The sequence below is a fragment of the Solanum tuberosum genome, unplaced genomic scaffold (genome assembly GCF_000226075.1).
Source record: "Solanum tuberosum cultivar DM 1-3 516 R44 unplaced genomic scaffold, SolTub_3.0 scf00151, whole genome shotgun sequence".
In the NCBI taxonomy this organism is placed as follows: domain Eukaryota; kingdom Viridiplantae; phylum Streptophyta; class Magnoliopsida; order Solanales; family Solanaceae; genus Solanum; species Solanum tuberosum.
Genome location: NW_006239077.1, coordinates 353,952 through 371,757, shown reverse-complemented (window position 1 = coordinate 371,757; position 17,806 = coordinate 353,952). Strand labels below are relative to the sequence as shown.

Sequence of the window (17,806 nt, the reverse complement as noted above, 5' to 3'; positions counted from 1 at the left end):
TTTGGTTCATTGTTAGATGTTTTGGTACATTGACTTTCAGGTTCTATGGGTTGTTCTTCCACATTAGTTTGGCTAGTTTATTTAAACCCTTGGAGTTTATGGGAACTCTTTATTATTTCTACATTTAAACTTGCTTTCGTATCTTTAAATGTATAGTATTTGGTTAAGGCTGCTTAGTTGGGTTGTAGTAATGGTTCTCCCACCAAAGGGTTAGTGTGGGTGCCAATCACGACGGTCTGGGTCGTGACAATTTTCTAACACATTAATTTTTGGAATATATTTTTGGCTTCTTTAAAACCTTAAACTTTCCCCTATCACGTCGAAAATATCAATGCCACAATAAAGGCGGGACCACGGCTAAGAACGTGGAGAAGAAAATGCAGTGGATATCATGGTTGGAATAAATTAATTTATATAGTGATAATTTGATATTTCACCTTAATTTTTAGCCTAATATTAATTTCGGTCAAACACATATGCAGACCCTTAAACTTGTCCCTAAATTTCATTTTGGCACTCCAACTCAACCTTGTTCCATTTAAACCCTTCAACTCCAATTTTTATGTTCCATTTTGACACTTCTTTCCAAAGAATCAACAAAGTGGGATGCGTGTACTTCACATGCCATGATATGACACAAAAAAACAATTAAAAACACATACACAACTCCTCTAACTTTCCCCCATTTTTTTATTTTGTCATGATAACTTAGTCTTGTTCTATTTTAATCCTTCAACTCTATTTTATATAGTATCATTTAAACACAAAATACTAAATTTATGATTTCTTTATTTTTATTTATGTTCTTCATTTCCACTTTTTAATTTAAAAATCAACATCATGTTTTTTTAAAAATAATAATAATGGATGAACATCATTTTTTAAAAAAAATATTTTTTTAGAGTTTCTGTACATTATTGTGTGAAAAAATAATCGACGAAAGTGTGTTGATTTTCTTTTTTAAGCAATTAATTAAATTAAATAACACCACATATTTTTTTTCCATATCTAGTCTATTTGAACTAACTCAAATATCAGCTTTCTATTTTTTCATTCAACTAAATATGAGTAAAAAAACTCATGTTCATTGCTAATTAATAACACTACAAAAAATATTGAAACTCGATATACTTCGTTGGGTTGTCATTGATTTTCTTAAGAAAGAAAATTGACGTACTTTCATCGGTTATTTTTCACGCAAAAATATAGGAAAACTCTTTAAAAAAATTGTTACTTTTTTTTATAAAAAAAAAAATCAATGATCATCCGTCAATTTTAATTTCTTACAATAACTAATAGATGAACGCCGATTTTTAAAATGCAAAATTGCAGCTGAATAACATATATTGAAATAAAGAAATCATAAAATTAGTATTTTGTGTTAAATGGTACATAAAAGAAATAGTGTTGAAGGTTAATATTTTATTATATTTTTTAAAAATACTTTTTTTTTGTCTTTCACTCTCTTAGAGAAAGTGTGATGCACACTCTGCCACATCACTTAGAAGTGCCAAAATAGAACATAAAAATTGGAGTTGAAGGGTTAAAATGGAACAAAATTGAGTTGAAGTGTCAAAATGAAATTTATGGACAAGTTTAAAGGTCTGCATATTGGTTTGGCCATTAATTTCTTTAGACTTGCCATGGTAAAATTATTTTTTCAAGTGGCAGAATTTTTAAACAAAAGAGAGATTGTACACACATCATTAGAAATTAATCAAGGTATTTTTCTCAAATTATTAAATGATAGTTCAAATAAGAAACTCACACTTTCAATAGTTCAGATAAAGAACTAAAAAAAATTAAGATAATTTAAACGTGTTTCTATCCTAACTTATTATTTATTATGTGGCGAAAAGACTACACTATCCTCTAAAGATAAGATAATCTTGTCCTTTCGTACAAAACAGTATATTGAAAATATCATCTACAAACATCTGAATCATCAATGATTAAACACTTCCTCCGTTTTTATTTATATGTCATTCTTTTTTATTTTAGGTGCATTAAGAAATTAAGTAATTTTGCTATTCTACCCTTATTTATTTATTTTTTAAAGTCAACTTTTCAATCAATGAATATGAATTAAATATTTTGATTAATTAATTTGACCAATAAACATGAATTATTCACTTAGTTTTTATATGTTGGTCAAATGTATATTTTCAAGGCTAATAACTCGCAAGGGTAAAATTGAAAGAATATTGTAATTTATGTATTGATTTTATGAAATGACAAATAAATATGGATCAACTATTTATAGTAAGGATGACCTATAACAAAGAACAGAGGGAGTATCTGTGCTTTCCAATTTCCACTATAGGTCTTAAATACTTCCTCCGTCCAACAATAGTTGTCCACTATACTAATTTGGGATGTCCAACAATACTTGCTCACTTTATAAAATTAAGGGATAATTTCACCCTTAATTCCTAATTTACCCTCATCATTAATTATAGTCATTTTTCTATCATATTTTTCAAGATATTGTATTTATTATATTCAAATGATGGTATAATAAAATTATCCTTCTATTAATAGTTTTTTAAAAAGTGTATAAAATCAATAGTGAACAATTATTATTGGACATATGGAGCGAAAATTTCCCTTCAATAAATATCCCTATATTGCTACAAAAGTTTGGCCCAAATTTGATCACAAAGACAAAAGTCTATAATATTTTTATATTAGATTTTGCATTTTTTCTCCCAATACACTTTGCACCAAAACAAAATTCACTATTTTTTTCTTTTCCCCAGAGTTTTTGAATTGCTCTTTGACTTGTAAGGAAGATAAAAAGTTTTTTTTTTGTATGTGCATCTTTTTTTTTGTGTGTGTTATATAGTTCATTTGATTAAAAACCAAATATAATTTGAACATCAATACTTTTTTCAATTAATGAAAAAGAAAGTTATAAACTTTAGTTTTAAAAAATATATTTTTAATTTTATTTTTACATATTAATTTTATTTTTAAATTACTATGCAATACAAATTAGTTCTAAACATATATATGACCATCACCCTACCCATCCCCCGAATCCAATCATGTCTGAACGTATCAATGAATATCTTTTAAAAAATGCAAAAAAGTTATTGAAGGAGACAATTAAATTTCACGATAATGTACTTGATTATTTAGTAATACAAGTTTAATAAAATAAACTAATTCAGCGTGAATTCAAAAAAAATATAACTAAATTATACTTCCTTTAAATATAACTACTAAGTAAATAAAATTATAACTCACCTAAATCTCATAGTTTAAGGAGTAAATTACATCTTATCTCTATTTTTCTCTAATTACAATAATCCCTTAATTTTTACACAGTCCGGATACATAATTCATTATTCGGATACATTAATGTTGATCTGTTATGTATCAAGTTGTTACGCTGAAAAAGGAAAAAAAAACAGAAAATTCAATTAAAATCCCATAAATTACGCCTACACATTTCTTCTTACTGTCAATCAATCAAACACAAACCCTAGAAGAACCAACAAATTCAAAAATCAAATTTATTTTTCAACCATTCAAATTTACGAAAAATTTGATAAGATACATAATGAATAGTTGTTGGGACAAATAATTTGTTTTGTGAGTCTCCAATCTATCACTGTATTGAACCCAACATTGTCACCAGGGAGTGCCTCCTAGAGATATTCGTGGTGCATCTGTACAGACTTGACTTCAGTTGTCAAACTAGTATGGCCAAAAGTCACAACCATACCAGACATGATCACACCAGTCTCAATGTGACCAACAAGTACAGTTCCAATACCACTACTCTTGTAACGTCCTGAAGTGGAAGACGGAGGGGGTTTGTCGGATGGTAGTAGAAGGAAATTACGGGAAAGTGTTATTGACAATGAGATTCAATCCTTGGCAAATTATAACAGACTAGCACAATTCAAAATTCAAAATTCTTTTTCCCATTCTTCCAGAAAACTCTCAATTTTTGAATTAAAACTTCAAGATACATTGGAGATCTGATACCTCGTTCAGGTGAAGAAACAAGAGCCTGAATTTTCAATATATCTGCTATGCATTAATACAAGACACAAAAAGGTTAAAGAGATACATAGCTTTGATGGATCATCTATCCTTTTATAATGTTGTGTAATCACTTTTTGAATTGTGTTTTCGAGATAGATAAATTTATCAATACATTACTAATTATGTATCTTGTCAAATTGATAAGTGTTGTAATTCTACTAGATACATTAAATAATAAATTGTTGCTCATAAGATGTTAGGTTTAGGATAGATACATTACTATTTGGTAATTGTTATGTATCAGATACATTTAGTATAAATTCAAATTTACGTATCATGCCTAAAAAATTAGTGCATTATACATTATAATTTATGTAACTTATTTTGATTGAGAGCAGAAACCATATGTATCAGAAATTTGTAGATGAAAAGGCTAATACATGATAAATGATACATTTGGTAGAATTTTTGTATCAAGTATCAATACTAATTAGGGTTATGTATCAAAACTAATATGTGAACACGATACATTGTGCATGATAAAATTGTAATGTATCATAATGTTGAAACGAAGGCATTATACATTAGTTTAAGAAACAAAATCAACTAGATACATTAAAAATCTGAACCTATATCTATCAAAAAAGATGAACAACCAAAAGATCAAAAAAAAAAGTCAACAATCTGATCAACGGAAAGCAACGAAGATGTATCCTTCTCGGACTAATTGGGTAAATCTATTACTGAAAGATCGAACCAATGAAATGAAGTGTATCAAGACTGCCATTAGAAATTTCGGGAACCATTCCAAATGTACTTCAAGATGAACTTTGTGCATTAACAACGTTTTCTACCCCTCTTTGGTGTGGTTCTTGCAAGTATGCACTGTACACAACTTCCTTTTGCATATCCAAAGCAATATAATTTCTATGTTTCTTATGAAGAAAAAAGATGAAAAAACTAAAATAAATAAATAAAAGAAATCAAAAATTGAAGTGATGGAAAGAAATCTACCTCTTGAATAACTTAAAATCATTAATTGGAAAGAGAAAAACTTTTAAATACAAAAATGGATTAATGGAGGTAATTGTGGAGAGATTTGTGGCGTGAAAAAAGGAAGAAAAATCATGATATGAGATTTCAAATTAATGTATTCAGAAAAGGGAATGATGGGAGCAAAAGAGGGGATTTTTGATATTTTTGAAATGGTAGGAAAAATAAGAAAATATGATAATAAATGGTATGTAGTTAGGTAATTTTTCCTTTTTTGTATTTTTTTTATTGAAGGAGACAATGAACTTCAAGTTAATAGTAAATATAAATAAATATTTCTTTAATTAAAATTTATACTAATTAGTCAGCAATACACAAGTTAGTTAACTGAAGTATGAGTTTCAAATTTACAATAGAATTTTTTTAAAATATAATCAGTAAATAAAATTATATATAATTCGACAATGATTAATGAATCATCCATATAATGTGTGAGTTTTTATTTTAAGAAAAAAATAAATATAATTTTGAATTATAATCACGACTACGAAATTAGTTAATACAATATTCTAATTAAACAGATGTTTCAAATAAAATAGAAATAAAATATTTATATATATGCTTATATATACCTACATTCGATTTTTCGGTTTGATTTTGTACTATTCGATTTGAATTTTTCGGTTTTTTTATTTTTTAAAAGTATAACCCAATTCAAATCAAAATAAATTTGGTTTGGTTTGGTTTGATTTGATTTTTCTCTATTCAGTTCGGCTTTTTTCGATTTGGTTAATCTGTTGTCAATAATTAATAACATAACTAAAGTTATATTTCTTTTGAATATATATATAATTCAGTTTTTTTCAATTTTAATTTTTCTAAATTTGAAATTAAACCAGAAAATCAAACAAAGTAAATGATTAATCCAAAACCAATTCAAACTAAAATTTGGTTTGATTCGCTTTGAGTTTTCGATTTAATACGAACAGTGCACACCCTACCTAGGCATAGTTCTTAATTAAATAATCAATAAATTTATCAACTTTGATTATCAAAATTGAATAGTAAATAACTTAAACATTCAAATTATTACAAATACATATATCAATGTATAATTCTCAATTTCATAAGAAGTCTAATTGCATTGTATAATTATAGTATTCTTGAGAATTTTTTTTTATTTTGGTAAGTTAATATATAGGACATGAATAAATAACTTAATATTACTCTCTACTTATAAGGGTCAGATATATTTTTTAACTTTGTCATTTAGAGCTAATATGATCCTCGTTATAAAAGTGGTTCACATATACTCCTATCATTACAAAATGACTCATATATACCCCCTAGTGTTACAAAAGTGGTTTACATATACCCCTACCGTTACAAAAATGACTTAAAAATCTGTATTTAATCTTTTTCATTCATAAATTATTTTTGACTTCTTTGATTATTTTTATTTGAGTTTTTAAATTTATTTTATGTTTTCTTTCATTCTTTAGTGTAAAAATAAGAGAAATAAAAAGAAAGAAGTTTGAGTGGAGAAAGATTAAAAATCTAAAAAGAATTATCACTACTAGAAAACTGTAAATTACTTGGGAATTTTACTTGCGGATTATTTCCGCAGAAACTTCCTACAAATTTTCATAAGGAAATATGAAATTCCTAAATTCTAGACGTCTCTAAATGCGAAAAATAATTTCTCAGAAAAATTGGTAGGTAACTTTGGCGCCTTTTTTTACAAAATTATTACTTGGGGAATTATTTAGGGAAATTATTTTACGAATACCATTTTTATAGGTAAATTCGCAAGTAATTAAAAAAAAATTGTAAATGTTTGCAAGAAAATTCCTAGAAAAACTTATTTGCAGATTTAGCTAGAAATAATTACTTGAAAATTTATTTAGAAATAATTTTATACGTGTTATTACATGGGGATTCATGTTCAACGAATTTTTTTGGAAATTTATTTCTTGAGGATTTACTTGGAGAATTACTTGGGGATTTTATTGATTTGAATTTGGTTGGAGATTTATAGAGGAATGCATACTTGAACATTTTTTTAATACAATTTAATTGGAAGTTTTTTCTTGGAATCTAAGGATATTTGGAGTCTTCAAGGAATATTTTTTTTAAAATACATTTAACAAAATTAAAAATTATAATAATATAAAAAATAAAAATAACATTAAAATGAATTTTATTGTTAAATATTTACTCTACTTTTAGATTAAATAAATTATTATACAATAATATCAATCTAGCCCTGCATGTGTTGGAACATTACCACAAATGGCATGAACATTAGTTTTAACTTATATATAGTTACAAATTTTATTTTAAAAACCAATGATGCAATTTTGTTTTTGTTTTTGTTTTTTTGTTTTTAAATTTGAAAGATACAAAACATTAAAATTATATGGCTAGTTATTTGTTTAATAGAAACCAACTATCATAAATGTAATTAATTTTGATTTAATATTACTTTATATTAAATTTTACATTATTGAATAAGACAAACATTATATTTAAGTAGAGGAAAATTAAATTATATACAGTGAATTTTAATCAACCCCTAGTTGATAGAATTATATTAAATGAAAAATAAATAATTTTAGTTATATATCAAATTGATATTTTTTTTACAAGCATTAAAAATGATATAATTTCTCTATAGTAATTTATTAAATTATATATTATTAAGTATGTTTAAAATATAATTATTAAAAGATAAATTAAAATTATAAATACCACAAATACCTAATAAGATAAACTATCAATTATTGATTATAACTTTCTTGCACTTTAAGTTAACTTATAGACTTATTTATATTTTTCAATTATTATTTTTAAGAACTTTTGTATGTATAATTTAAAATTTTGTCTACGTTTAGCTAGGGATATTATCTCATAGAAAAGTGTAAGCATAAAATTTTCATGATAGGTTGGGTGGGAGTGATTTATTTTAAATATATAGTTTCACTTTTTAAGAGTTAAATCACATGAACTTTAGCCAACATTTAAATAATTGATATGATGAACTTACAGTACTTTTATGTAATTTATGAATATCTCAATAGTATTTTTAATACTCAATTAATTAATTATTTAACTTTAAAAATTAATCAAATCGAAGAAAGACACCAAAAATTAATGTAATATCACTGGTACATTTATAATGCTATGACTGAACACATGGGTAGAATAAAATTTCAAAAAGAGCAACAATAAATGGGAGGGCATTCATATGGGCACTCTGGCGGGGGAATTAAAATTGTTCAAGTGGTGGTGTGAATTATGTGAGAAATGCTAGATAAATCGGTGGGCAGATGGGTATGCTAGATAAATGTGGGGGGGTGGGGAGGAGGGCAGTGGGGTGAGTGGTGTGAGAAATAAATTATTCGAATATTTTTACGCGGCTTTACTTGCAAATAAATTGGTAAGAAAATTCTTTTTTTTTTTGTTATTTTTTGCAAGAAAAATCGCAAGTAATTTACGTGCGAAATATAAATCCCTAGGTGAATTACTTGGGAATTTTGAAATTCGCAGGAAATAATTACCTAGGAAGGTTTTACCTTCGGATTCTTTTTGATAGGAAAATCTGTAGGAAACTTATTTTCCTGCGAATTTTCATTTATAATCCCCAGAAAAATCCCTATGTAATTCACACTTTTCTTGTAGTGTATAATTAAAAAAAATTACGGCTATATTGTAATTTAGTTTTTATATCTGTCATTATTAGATCGAGATAGCATATTAGAGGTACAAGACTACAACAATAATACGTGACTTTCTTGAATTGTTGTTAACCAGGATCAACGATTATGAACTATATGATTTTTATTATTTCTATAATGTGTCGATGTCTGTCATATTCAAGGAAAAACTAAATAGCTTTATTTTAAAAATTTGGAAGGAAAAGGCTAAAAATGTCAAAAAGGAAACTAACTTATGGCTATAAATAGGAACTGAGTCCTCCTTCAGTGTATTCCCAAGTCAAAGAAAATTTCAATTTGCAACTTGGAAGGTATGTCCCATTTTCTTTTATTGAGAATTGAGATCCTCAATTCAAATAACAGTGTAATTTTATACAAGAGTAGCTTATTATATTTTTCTTCCTAAAAGTAGTAATTATGGAATCTGTTTAAATTTCCATAATAACAAAAAAAATTATAGGAGCTTATCCTATAAATAGTTATAGTGGGGGATAGTTCTATAGTTATAGTAAGTTAATGGAACTTTATGTCATAGTCAAAATTCTAATAGTATTTATTTTATATTTTATTCCACTGACCCTAAAAAGTTTCTCAATTATCTCAAGAAAAAAAAAGCAAGTATATGAAACTTTTTTGAGATTTCGATCTTTATCACACTAACTCATGTTTGTTCAAATTTTGGTTCATTTCCTTTTACCAAACAGTTTCTGTAAAATGGAGTTGTGCACTCAAACCATTGCAATTAATGAGGTTATTACACGTCGCATTGGCAATCATCATCCTAGTGTTTGGGGAGATCATTTTCTTGCATATGCTGAACTCACGGTAAAACATTGTTTACATCATGATTAATGCATATGCAACAACCACATATATTTTCTCCGTTTCATATTACTATAATTATTTACTTCAAATTATATGCTTTCTTAAGAAACAAAAAGAAAATAACATATAATATGAAAAAAAGGAAATAGTAATTCTTCCCCTAAAAAACATGTCTTTTTTTCATAGATGTAAATTGATAGTGGGATCCAATTTTTATGTTGTTGTGTTCATTTTGTGGCGACATGGGGTTTATAAAAAGAAAAGAGAGGACAAGGTTTTAAATAATGGAAAAATCTTTTTGGTCATAATTATTGGCCACAATGACCCAAATGTTATACTTTTTTTTTCTTTTTAGTTGTCATCCTTTTAGATTTTACGTTCCTTAAGAAATTAGGCAAATTTATCATTAACTCTTATTTAGTGTTTTCTTAAAGTTAAATTTTTAATAAATGGGTGAATTAATTTGTTTTGATTAATTAATTTGATTAATAAACTGTCACGACTCAGACCGTCGTGATTGGCACACACATTAACCCTCCGGTGGGAGAACCATTACTACAACCCAAACTGAACAACTCAACCAAAAACTAAGATTAAAGATATGGAAGCAGGTTTAAATGCTAAAGAAAAAATAGAGTTCTCATAAACTCCAAAAGTCTAATCAACGATTGCGAAAATAACGCCTAGAACCTGAAAGTCAATGTACCAAAACTCTAACAAGGATCATAAGTCTAAAGGAAATGGGCACAACCCAATTAAACACAAGAAAATCTAAAGTACTAGTCTAAGTCCGAAGATATGGACATAAACAAAAGAGAACTCATGGCAGCCCGGAAGAACTGGCTCACCCTTGAATTCGAGTCAATCACTGGTCTTCTAAATGAGGTCTGTCAGTAATCGCCTGAAGATGCCCTGTACTCAACAAAGAAAGAGCAAGTGCAGTATCAGTACACAACCACAGTGTACTGGTAGGATCACGCGGCTATCCCAATAGGTGAACATATATAAGTCATTACAACAATAATAAACATGCATACACCGAACATATACAATATCAATTATCACTTACGACAACGTACAATTTCACAAATCTCAAGATATACAGTCATGTCAAGTCAATGGTCCTCTCATGAAACCCATACCCAAACTGTTAGTGTACCGGTACGTAGTACCCGATCCAAGTTAGTGTGCCAGACGTGACACCTGATCCCATATATGCGCCGGAACGTGGCACCCGATCCAAGTTAGTGTGTTGGAACGTAACACCCGATCCAAGTTAGTGTGTTGAAACGTAACACCCGATCCATTCAACAAACCACAATCACAATCACAATGTACATTCTCATAATCATACAATCAAGTCATGATTCATGGCATACAATTATTCAATCATCCTCATTTACGATTAGTGTGATCAATAATGCAACATTCACATACATACATGCATTATAATGAAGCAATTACAAATATATATCACACCAACATGAAATCACAACCATCACCTACCTCGAACAAAGCTTGAATCCCCTAAGAAACCCGATTCTTCCCTTTTCGGATTCTTTCCGCTTGTTCTTGGTCTACAAACAATCAATAAAACGCGAGGATCAATAAACGAAGCCTAATTACCCGAATTACAATCAAAATATCCACCCTAGGTCGAACCCTTGATCCCCATGCCCAGATTAAGGCTTTTTCCACCATAAATCCCAGATCAAAACCCTCCCCCATCGATAATTACCCATGAATTTACATTCTACGGATCGAAAAACGGATTTGGGGAGTAAAAACCTTACCTTTAGCCTCAAGAATGGAGAAAAGCTGTCAAGAAAACATCTTGGGTCGTTCATTAGCTCTCAAGGTCGAAAAGTGCAAAATAAAGACGATTTTGGGGTTTATTTCCAACTTAAGTCGCGACTGGCCCGCTATGGCGGCCACCATCCCGCCACAGCGTCCCCGCCCTAGAAGGAATAATCCCACCACAACGGCTTGATTGGAACCAGTGAGTCGAATTAAGAGTCTCAAACTCTTATTTCACAACACATCTTCAACCCATGACATTCAGAAACTACCTGTTTACGCTAAGATCAGTTTCGGGAGTTCTACTCACCCGAATTCAATTCCGTAAAATCGTACGGGTTCGTTAACGTATTAGCTATCTACTCATGTGATCAAAATCATAATTAGATCTCCCATTTGTTATCAGATTTCCGTAGACCTCACTGACTCCAATTTCATCCAAATCTGGACTAGGTTGGAAAATTTCAAGTTACTACGAAAAAGTTTTTCGGCCTAAAAATTTTCCCGTTGAATTTTCTATAACAACGGGAACATGTCGTTACATAAACATGAATTAATTATTTTATTTTTCTATGTTGGCCAAATGCATATTTTCAAGGTTAATAACCCTTAAAGATAAATAGGAAGAATAGTGTCATTTATGCATTGATTTTGTGAAATTGACTTTGCACACTTCTTAAGAAATTATAGATAGAAGGGTAATTTTACTATAATAAATATAATGTCTTGAAAGAAGTAATAAGGAAATGATTGTAATTAATGATAAGAGTAAATTAGAAACTAAGTGTAATTGGACATCTCATATTGGATAACTATTATTGGACGGAGGGTGTATTAATAAACATCTAATTTTAATAAGAACAACATGTAATAAAGTCTATTCACACTATATAATGGCCATGTGGGGTTGAGAAAAACTCTTAACTAATCTGCATGCAATTATAATAACGCGGAGATGGACTGATGGACATTTGTACTTGTATGAATTTGTATTCTGAACTCTTCTACATGTCTTTTTGCCAACTGAACTCCTGAACTCATTGAAACTTGATATTTTAAACCTTTATCTCAGCTAACTTGTGGTGCGTGTAATACAACTATTACACCTCAAATTTCAGGTAGAAAAAAAAATGCCGAATGACCTGGTAGGCCCTTATACTTGGCTCTGTTTGTAAGTTGGATCCTTATACTTACGATTTTGTCAACTAAACCCTTTAACTCACTGAAACACAATATTTTAAACCCTTTCCTCATCCTGTGTGTGTGTGGTACACTCATTTACACGTAGGATTCCACATCATTTTTAATGACATATAAGAAATTAAATATGAAACAAATAAAATTAAAATAAAAAGCGTACCCTGGAAATTTTGAAAATTATTTTCTCCATTTTTGCTCTCAAATTGAACACCAAATTCATGTCAAATGGGTGGAATTTTACCTATTTGACCTGAATTTTACACTACTGGTTCACAAACACAAACCCAACAAATCTCTATACAATTTTAAATTTATTTCATAAATTCACAAAACTCATTTGTTATTCTTGAAGCTTCATCAAGCATATCAATGAAGTTTTTCATTATTCAATACCCACTATCACCAAAGAATACACACGAAATCGAGATTTTAAAAGAAGAAATATGGCAAAACGAAAAGAACTAGGAGGGACGTTGATTTGCAGTAAAAAGAATGAATTTTGAGAAAATATTTAGGGGTGGAACAATGTGCGGGGGTGTTAAGATGAAGAAGAAAGGAAATGGTGGATGAATCCAAAGAAAAAAGTGGAATGAGTTTAAAAAATTTGATCGGGGGGTGGGGGAGAAAAGGGAAGCAGCGCCAGGCTGCTTTGAAGAAGATGACTTCCCCTTTTCTTTTTTTTGGGTGTTTTTATTTATTTATTTTTCAATTTTTTTAATTTTCTTTCATATAAATTTTATACATACTTGCTTTAAAATGCGTGGAATCATGCATCATTCCAAGTCAGCAATATTAATGTCACATATGTTCAGTCAATGGTTACAGATGTTTAATATGTTGTGTTGCAGCGAGTTCAAGGATCCCGTTGGCAAAATTGTAAGTACAAGGATAAAATATACAAACGAAACCAAGTATAAAGGCCTCACAGATCATTCCCCCTTCCCCCCAAAAAATAAATGAGACCAATTCTAACTTTTCTCCTCTATTAATTGCCACGTCATTTCACATTCTTCTTCGCTTGATCCCTTCTTTGCAAAATTATTCGAGACCAATTTAAAAATAAACTAAACCCCCCAATATTAACTCTTCTCTGCAAAATTATTTGACACCAATTTAAAATTAAATTAAACCCCCCAATATAAGTCCCTCAATATAAGCCCCCAATATTAACTCTTCTTCCTCCTCCTTCTTTTTCTTCTTCTACTTACCTTTTTTGTGGAATAGTAAGAGGATTTAGCAATTGTGGAAGCTCTTTTCTAACGTGATAAAAGGAGGAGTTTGCACAAAAAAGATGAGCGTGAAAGGTAGCAACGGAAAAAATAATGGGTAAAAGATTTGGGAAGAAAAATTTGAAGAGTAGAAAAGCCCTAAAAAGAATAAATGGGGGAGGAGATGACTCTTTAATTAGGTAAAAAATTAACATTTGTTATCTTTTTTTAAGCCGTATCATATACACTCCGGACAAAAAATGCCACATAGGATGACAAATCAAAAGACGAGCTTAAAATACTAAATTTCAATGGGTTCAATTGACAAATGGTTAAGTAAAAGAATCCAAAATACAAACTCATACAAGTACAAAGGTCTATCAGATCATTTCGCCTTATAATAAATAGTACTCCCTCTATTTTATATTAACTTATTTTGTGAGATAATACACACTTATTAAGAAAAATATTTAAAAACATAATTTAAATCATAATTTTCACTGATATCCTTTATGAAATTATAAATATAACTTTGTAAATAGTTAATTTATCTCCTAGAAAATATTAAGGGTGTGCAAAACCAAACCAATAAAAACGCTATTGATTATAGTGATTGGGTTGTTGGGTTAACAAATTTTTAATAGTTTTGTAAAAAAAATATTATCGAATTATAGATTTGATTTTGATTTTTAATATTGGGTTATTGCTTAAACTGATAACCCATTAAGACGGTAATGATTTACTACTTTACCCCTACATAAATATTAAATATTAATATTAGTACCTTAGTGGCTACTACCTTTATTCTGTACCCTTCAATTCACATTGTTGTCACAATTCTTTTATTTGTGTTGCACATGTATAGTTCTTTTAATGTTATTTACTACTATTTCTATTTTATGAGCACAAAGTTACATTATTATTTCGTTGCGCTAAGTTATTAAATAAATCATATATTTGTTTTATGAGACATTTTCTTACTGGTTAAACTAAAAACTAAACCCTTAAGAATAAAAAATTGACATATCGAAAACTGATAAAAATATCTTATTGATTTAGCATATTTAAAAATCGAAAATCAATAAATCGAACCGAACCAACCGATGCACATCCCTAGAAAATATAAACCTTCATTAAAGGAAAGGGCAAAAATGGAAAAAAAATTCAAACATCCATCTTGAACTTTGAAAAATTCAATTACTCCCTCCATTCCTATTTATAAGTCATCATTGCTAAAAATAAATGGTTCTTAATATTTTTCATTTAACAAAATCAATGCATAAATGACACTATTCTTCCTATTTTACCCTTGAGAATTATTGACCTTGGATGTATGAACTTGACCAACATAGAAAAACTAAATGATTAATTCATGTTCATTGGTCGATTTAATTAATCAAAATAAATTAATTTATGTTCATTTATTGAAAACTTGACTTCAAGAGAATACTAAATAAGGACACAAAGGTAAGCTTACATAGTTTCTTAAGGAACATGAAATCTAAATAGTGACATATAAAATGTAACGAGGGAGTATTTTGAACAATGAAAAAAGCCCTAAAAATTCAATTAATATGGAATAGAGGGAGAACTATAAATCTAAATAATTAATAACTTAAAATTTTGATTGAAAATTTGGCTGACTCTCAAAATTTCACTAATGCAATATAAACCGGGACAGATAAATACTATATATTATTTGAAATTACATAAAATGCTCTATAAATCATAATAATTAGCAACTTAAACTATTTTTGTAAAATATATTAAAACTTTGGTTAATATCAAATATTCACAGGTGTCACATAAATTGAGACAGGCAGAGCTACATATATTATTTAAAAATTACATTAAATATATTATACATTACATTATTTAACAATTTAAAATATTTCAAAATCAGACAAAAAATTAATTGACTTTTCTAATTTTATATGTATAAAATTCAGACAGATGAAATAACAAGCACGAACCCTTTATATCTAGTTTTCAATCCATGGGAATGAACAAATTACCAGGATTCCCATAAATATTATTGTATGGAATTGCTCGAAAAAGAATGGTCGAACTCATATGGTCATAGTATAAAATTACTTAATTATATTCCCATATGGCCAAAATAATATTGCTCGAAATATTGTTTGAATTTATCATAATATATTCAAGTATTGTATTTACTCAATTATGCATTTTAACTGGATTGTTAATCCCTAAATTTTTAAATCTTTATTTTAGAATTTTATGATGTGTATCATCATATTATTTTGCTTCTGCTATTTTATATAGATAAATAGGTAGATATAGATATTAATAATAAAATTTATCAATATTTAAAATAATTCTATTTTTTCTTCTAAAATATGATTCTTACTCAAGTATTACATATAATAAGCAATTATTGAAATTTCCAATATAAAAGTTAAATTATTATTGTTATGATTTTAGTTACGTGATTTAATTTATTATATATTTTTCAAGTGATAAGTTAAATGATTTTTTTTCATTTTAAACATTTTCTATTTACTTTAGAAGTAGGACGAGAAAGTAAATATGCTATTTGAAAATTTTGCGTAAATATTTTCTTAGTTGGCCTATATTAAAATTACTACTCCCTCTGTTTAAAAAAGAATGACTTACTTTTCTTTTTAATCTGTTTAAAAAAGAATGACCTCTTTCTTATTTTGTTAACATTTTAATTTCAGCTTTCCACGTGACATGTTTAAGGACACAAGATTAAATGGTCATTTTATACATTTGACATAACTTTAATTTAGGACCACAAGATTCAAAAGTCTTCTTTATTATTTTAAACTCCGTATCAAGTCAAACTAGACCACTCTTTTTTTAAATGAAGGGAGCAATATTTAAAACTTCAATATCATTAAAATTTTACCTTATAAAAAATTGTACACTTTAATTATATGTAAATGATAAGAAAAATAAATAAAGGAAAGAATTGAAAATATTAAAGTTTTAGATCTAAAAGTTTGCACGTTTAATTAACTTTTCTAAATATAGTTTGAAAATATTTTAATAACGACATTCAAACCTCAAAACACATCAGATACAGTAGATATCAACACATTATAGATAATCACAAAAATGATATAGTTCATAAGTGTCAAACAACAATCCAAGAGAGTCACATGATTATGTTGTGGTCTTCCACACACTCCTATGTTACGTCATTTGATAACTTGAGAATCATTATTTATATTTGTTATTGATAAATATGACTTCTATAAAAGAAATTCTATTAATTATTATGTTCAAATAAATATAAACTGCATATTTAAGTAATTTTTTGAAATCTAATTTAAAAATATTTTAATGACAACAGTCAAAACTCAAGAACATTAGACATGGTACGTCGATACATTATAAAAATTATATGGTTCATGAGACAGAAACCCAAGAGAATCACACAATAATGTTGAAATTTTGCATATTTATTAATTGTTATGTTTTAGAAAAATTAAATATTTAAATAATTAAGTGACGATCCTATATATAGTTTATAGCTACTCAAGATCGTAATTCGTATGTAATCTTGCGCTCCTATATTATGACAATTTGATAACTTGTAAATTATGATACTTATAATTAACACATGTTTTGAAACGAAGAAAGTAACATATTCCGAGATGTACTCGATCGTGTAGGGAGCCAATGAGCAGGAAGAGAAGCAACATGCAAACCTAAAAGAAGAAGTGAGAAAGATGCTAGTGATGTCTCCTTCAAAATCTATACAAAAGCTTGAAGTGATCAACACAATCCAACGTCTTGGAGTAGATTATCATTTTGAACATGAGATCCAAGAATCATTGAGTTATCTCTCTGAAGGTTATGAAGAATGGATTGGTGAAGTTGATAATGCCAATAACCTTCATGTTATTGCTCTAAGTTTTCGATTACTTAGGGTACAAGGTTACTATGTCTCGTGTGGTAAGTATCCTGCATCATATTTTAATTTAATTGAATTAGCTCATGAAAAATATTTAAAATACTTTTTTTATATGGTATATATAGTATATAGTTATAACTTATAATATATATATATATATATATATA

The 17,806-nt window shown here is 28.1% G+C and overlaps 1 protein-coding gene across 1 annotated transcript in view; it reads left to right on the top strand.

Annotated features, from left to right (window-relative positions):
• Window positions 1-8,996: 8,996 nt before the first annotated feature.
• The window catches only part of LOC102590669 ((-)-germacrene D synthase-like), an 11,962-nt gene continuing 3,152 nt past the window's right edge, over window positions 8,997-17,806 (top strand). The window contains exons 1-3 of the mRNA XM_006353073.2: window positions 8,997-9,016; window positions 9,410-9,530; window positions 17,398-17,680. Of these exons, the coding sequence (XP_006353135.1) occupies window positions 9,420-9,530; window positions 17,398-17,680 (394 nt within the window). The 5' untranslated portion in view covers window positions 8,997-9,016; window positions 9,410-9,419. The remainder of the gene's footprint in view (window positions 9,017-9,409; window positions 9,531-17,397; window positions 17,681-17,806) is intronic.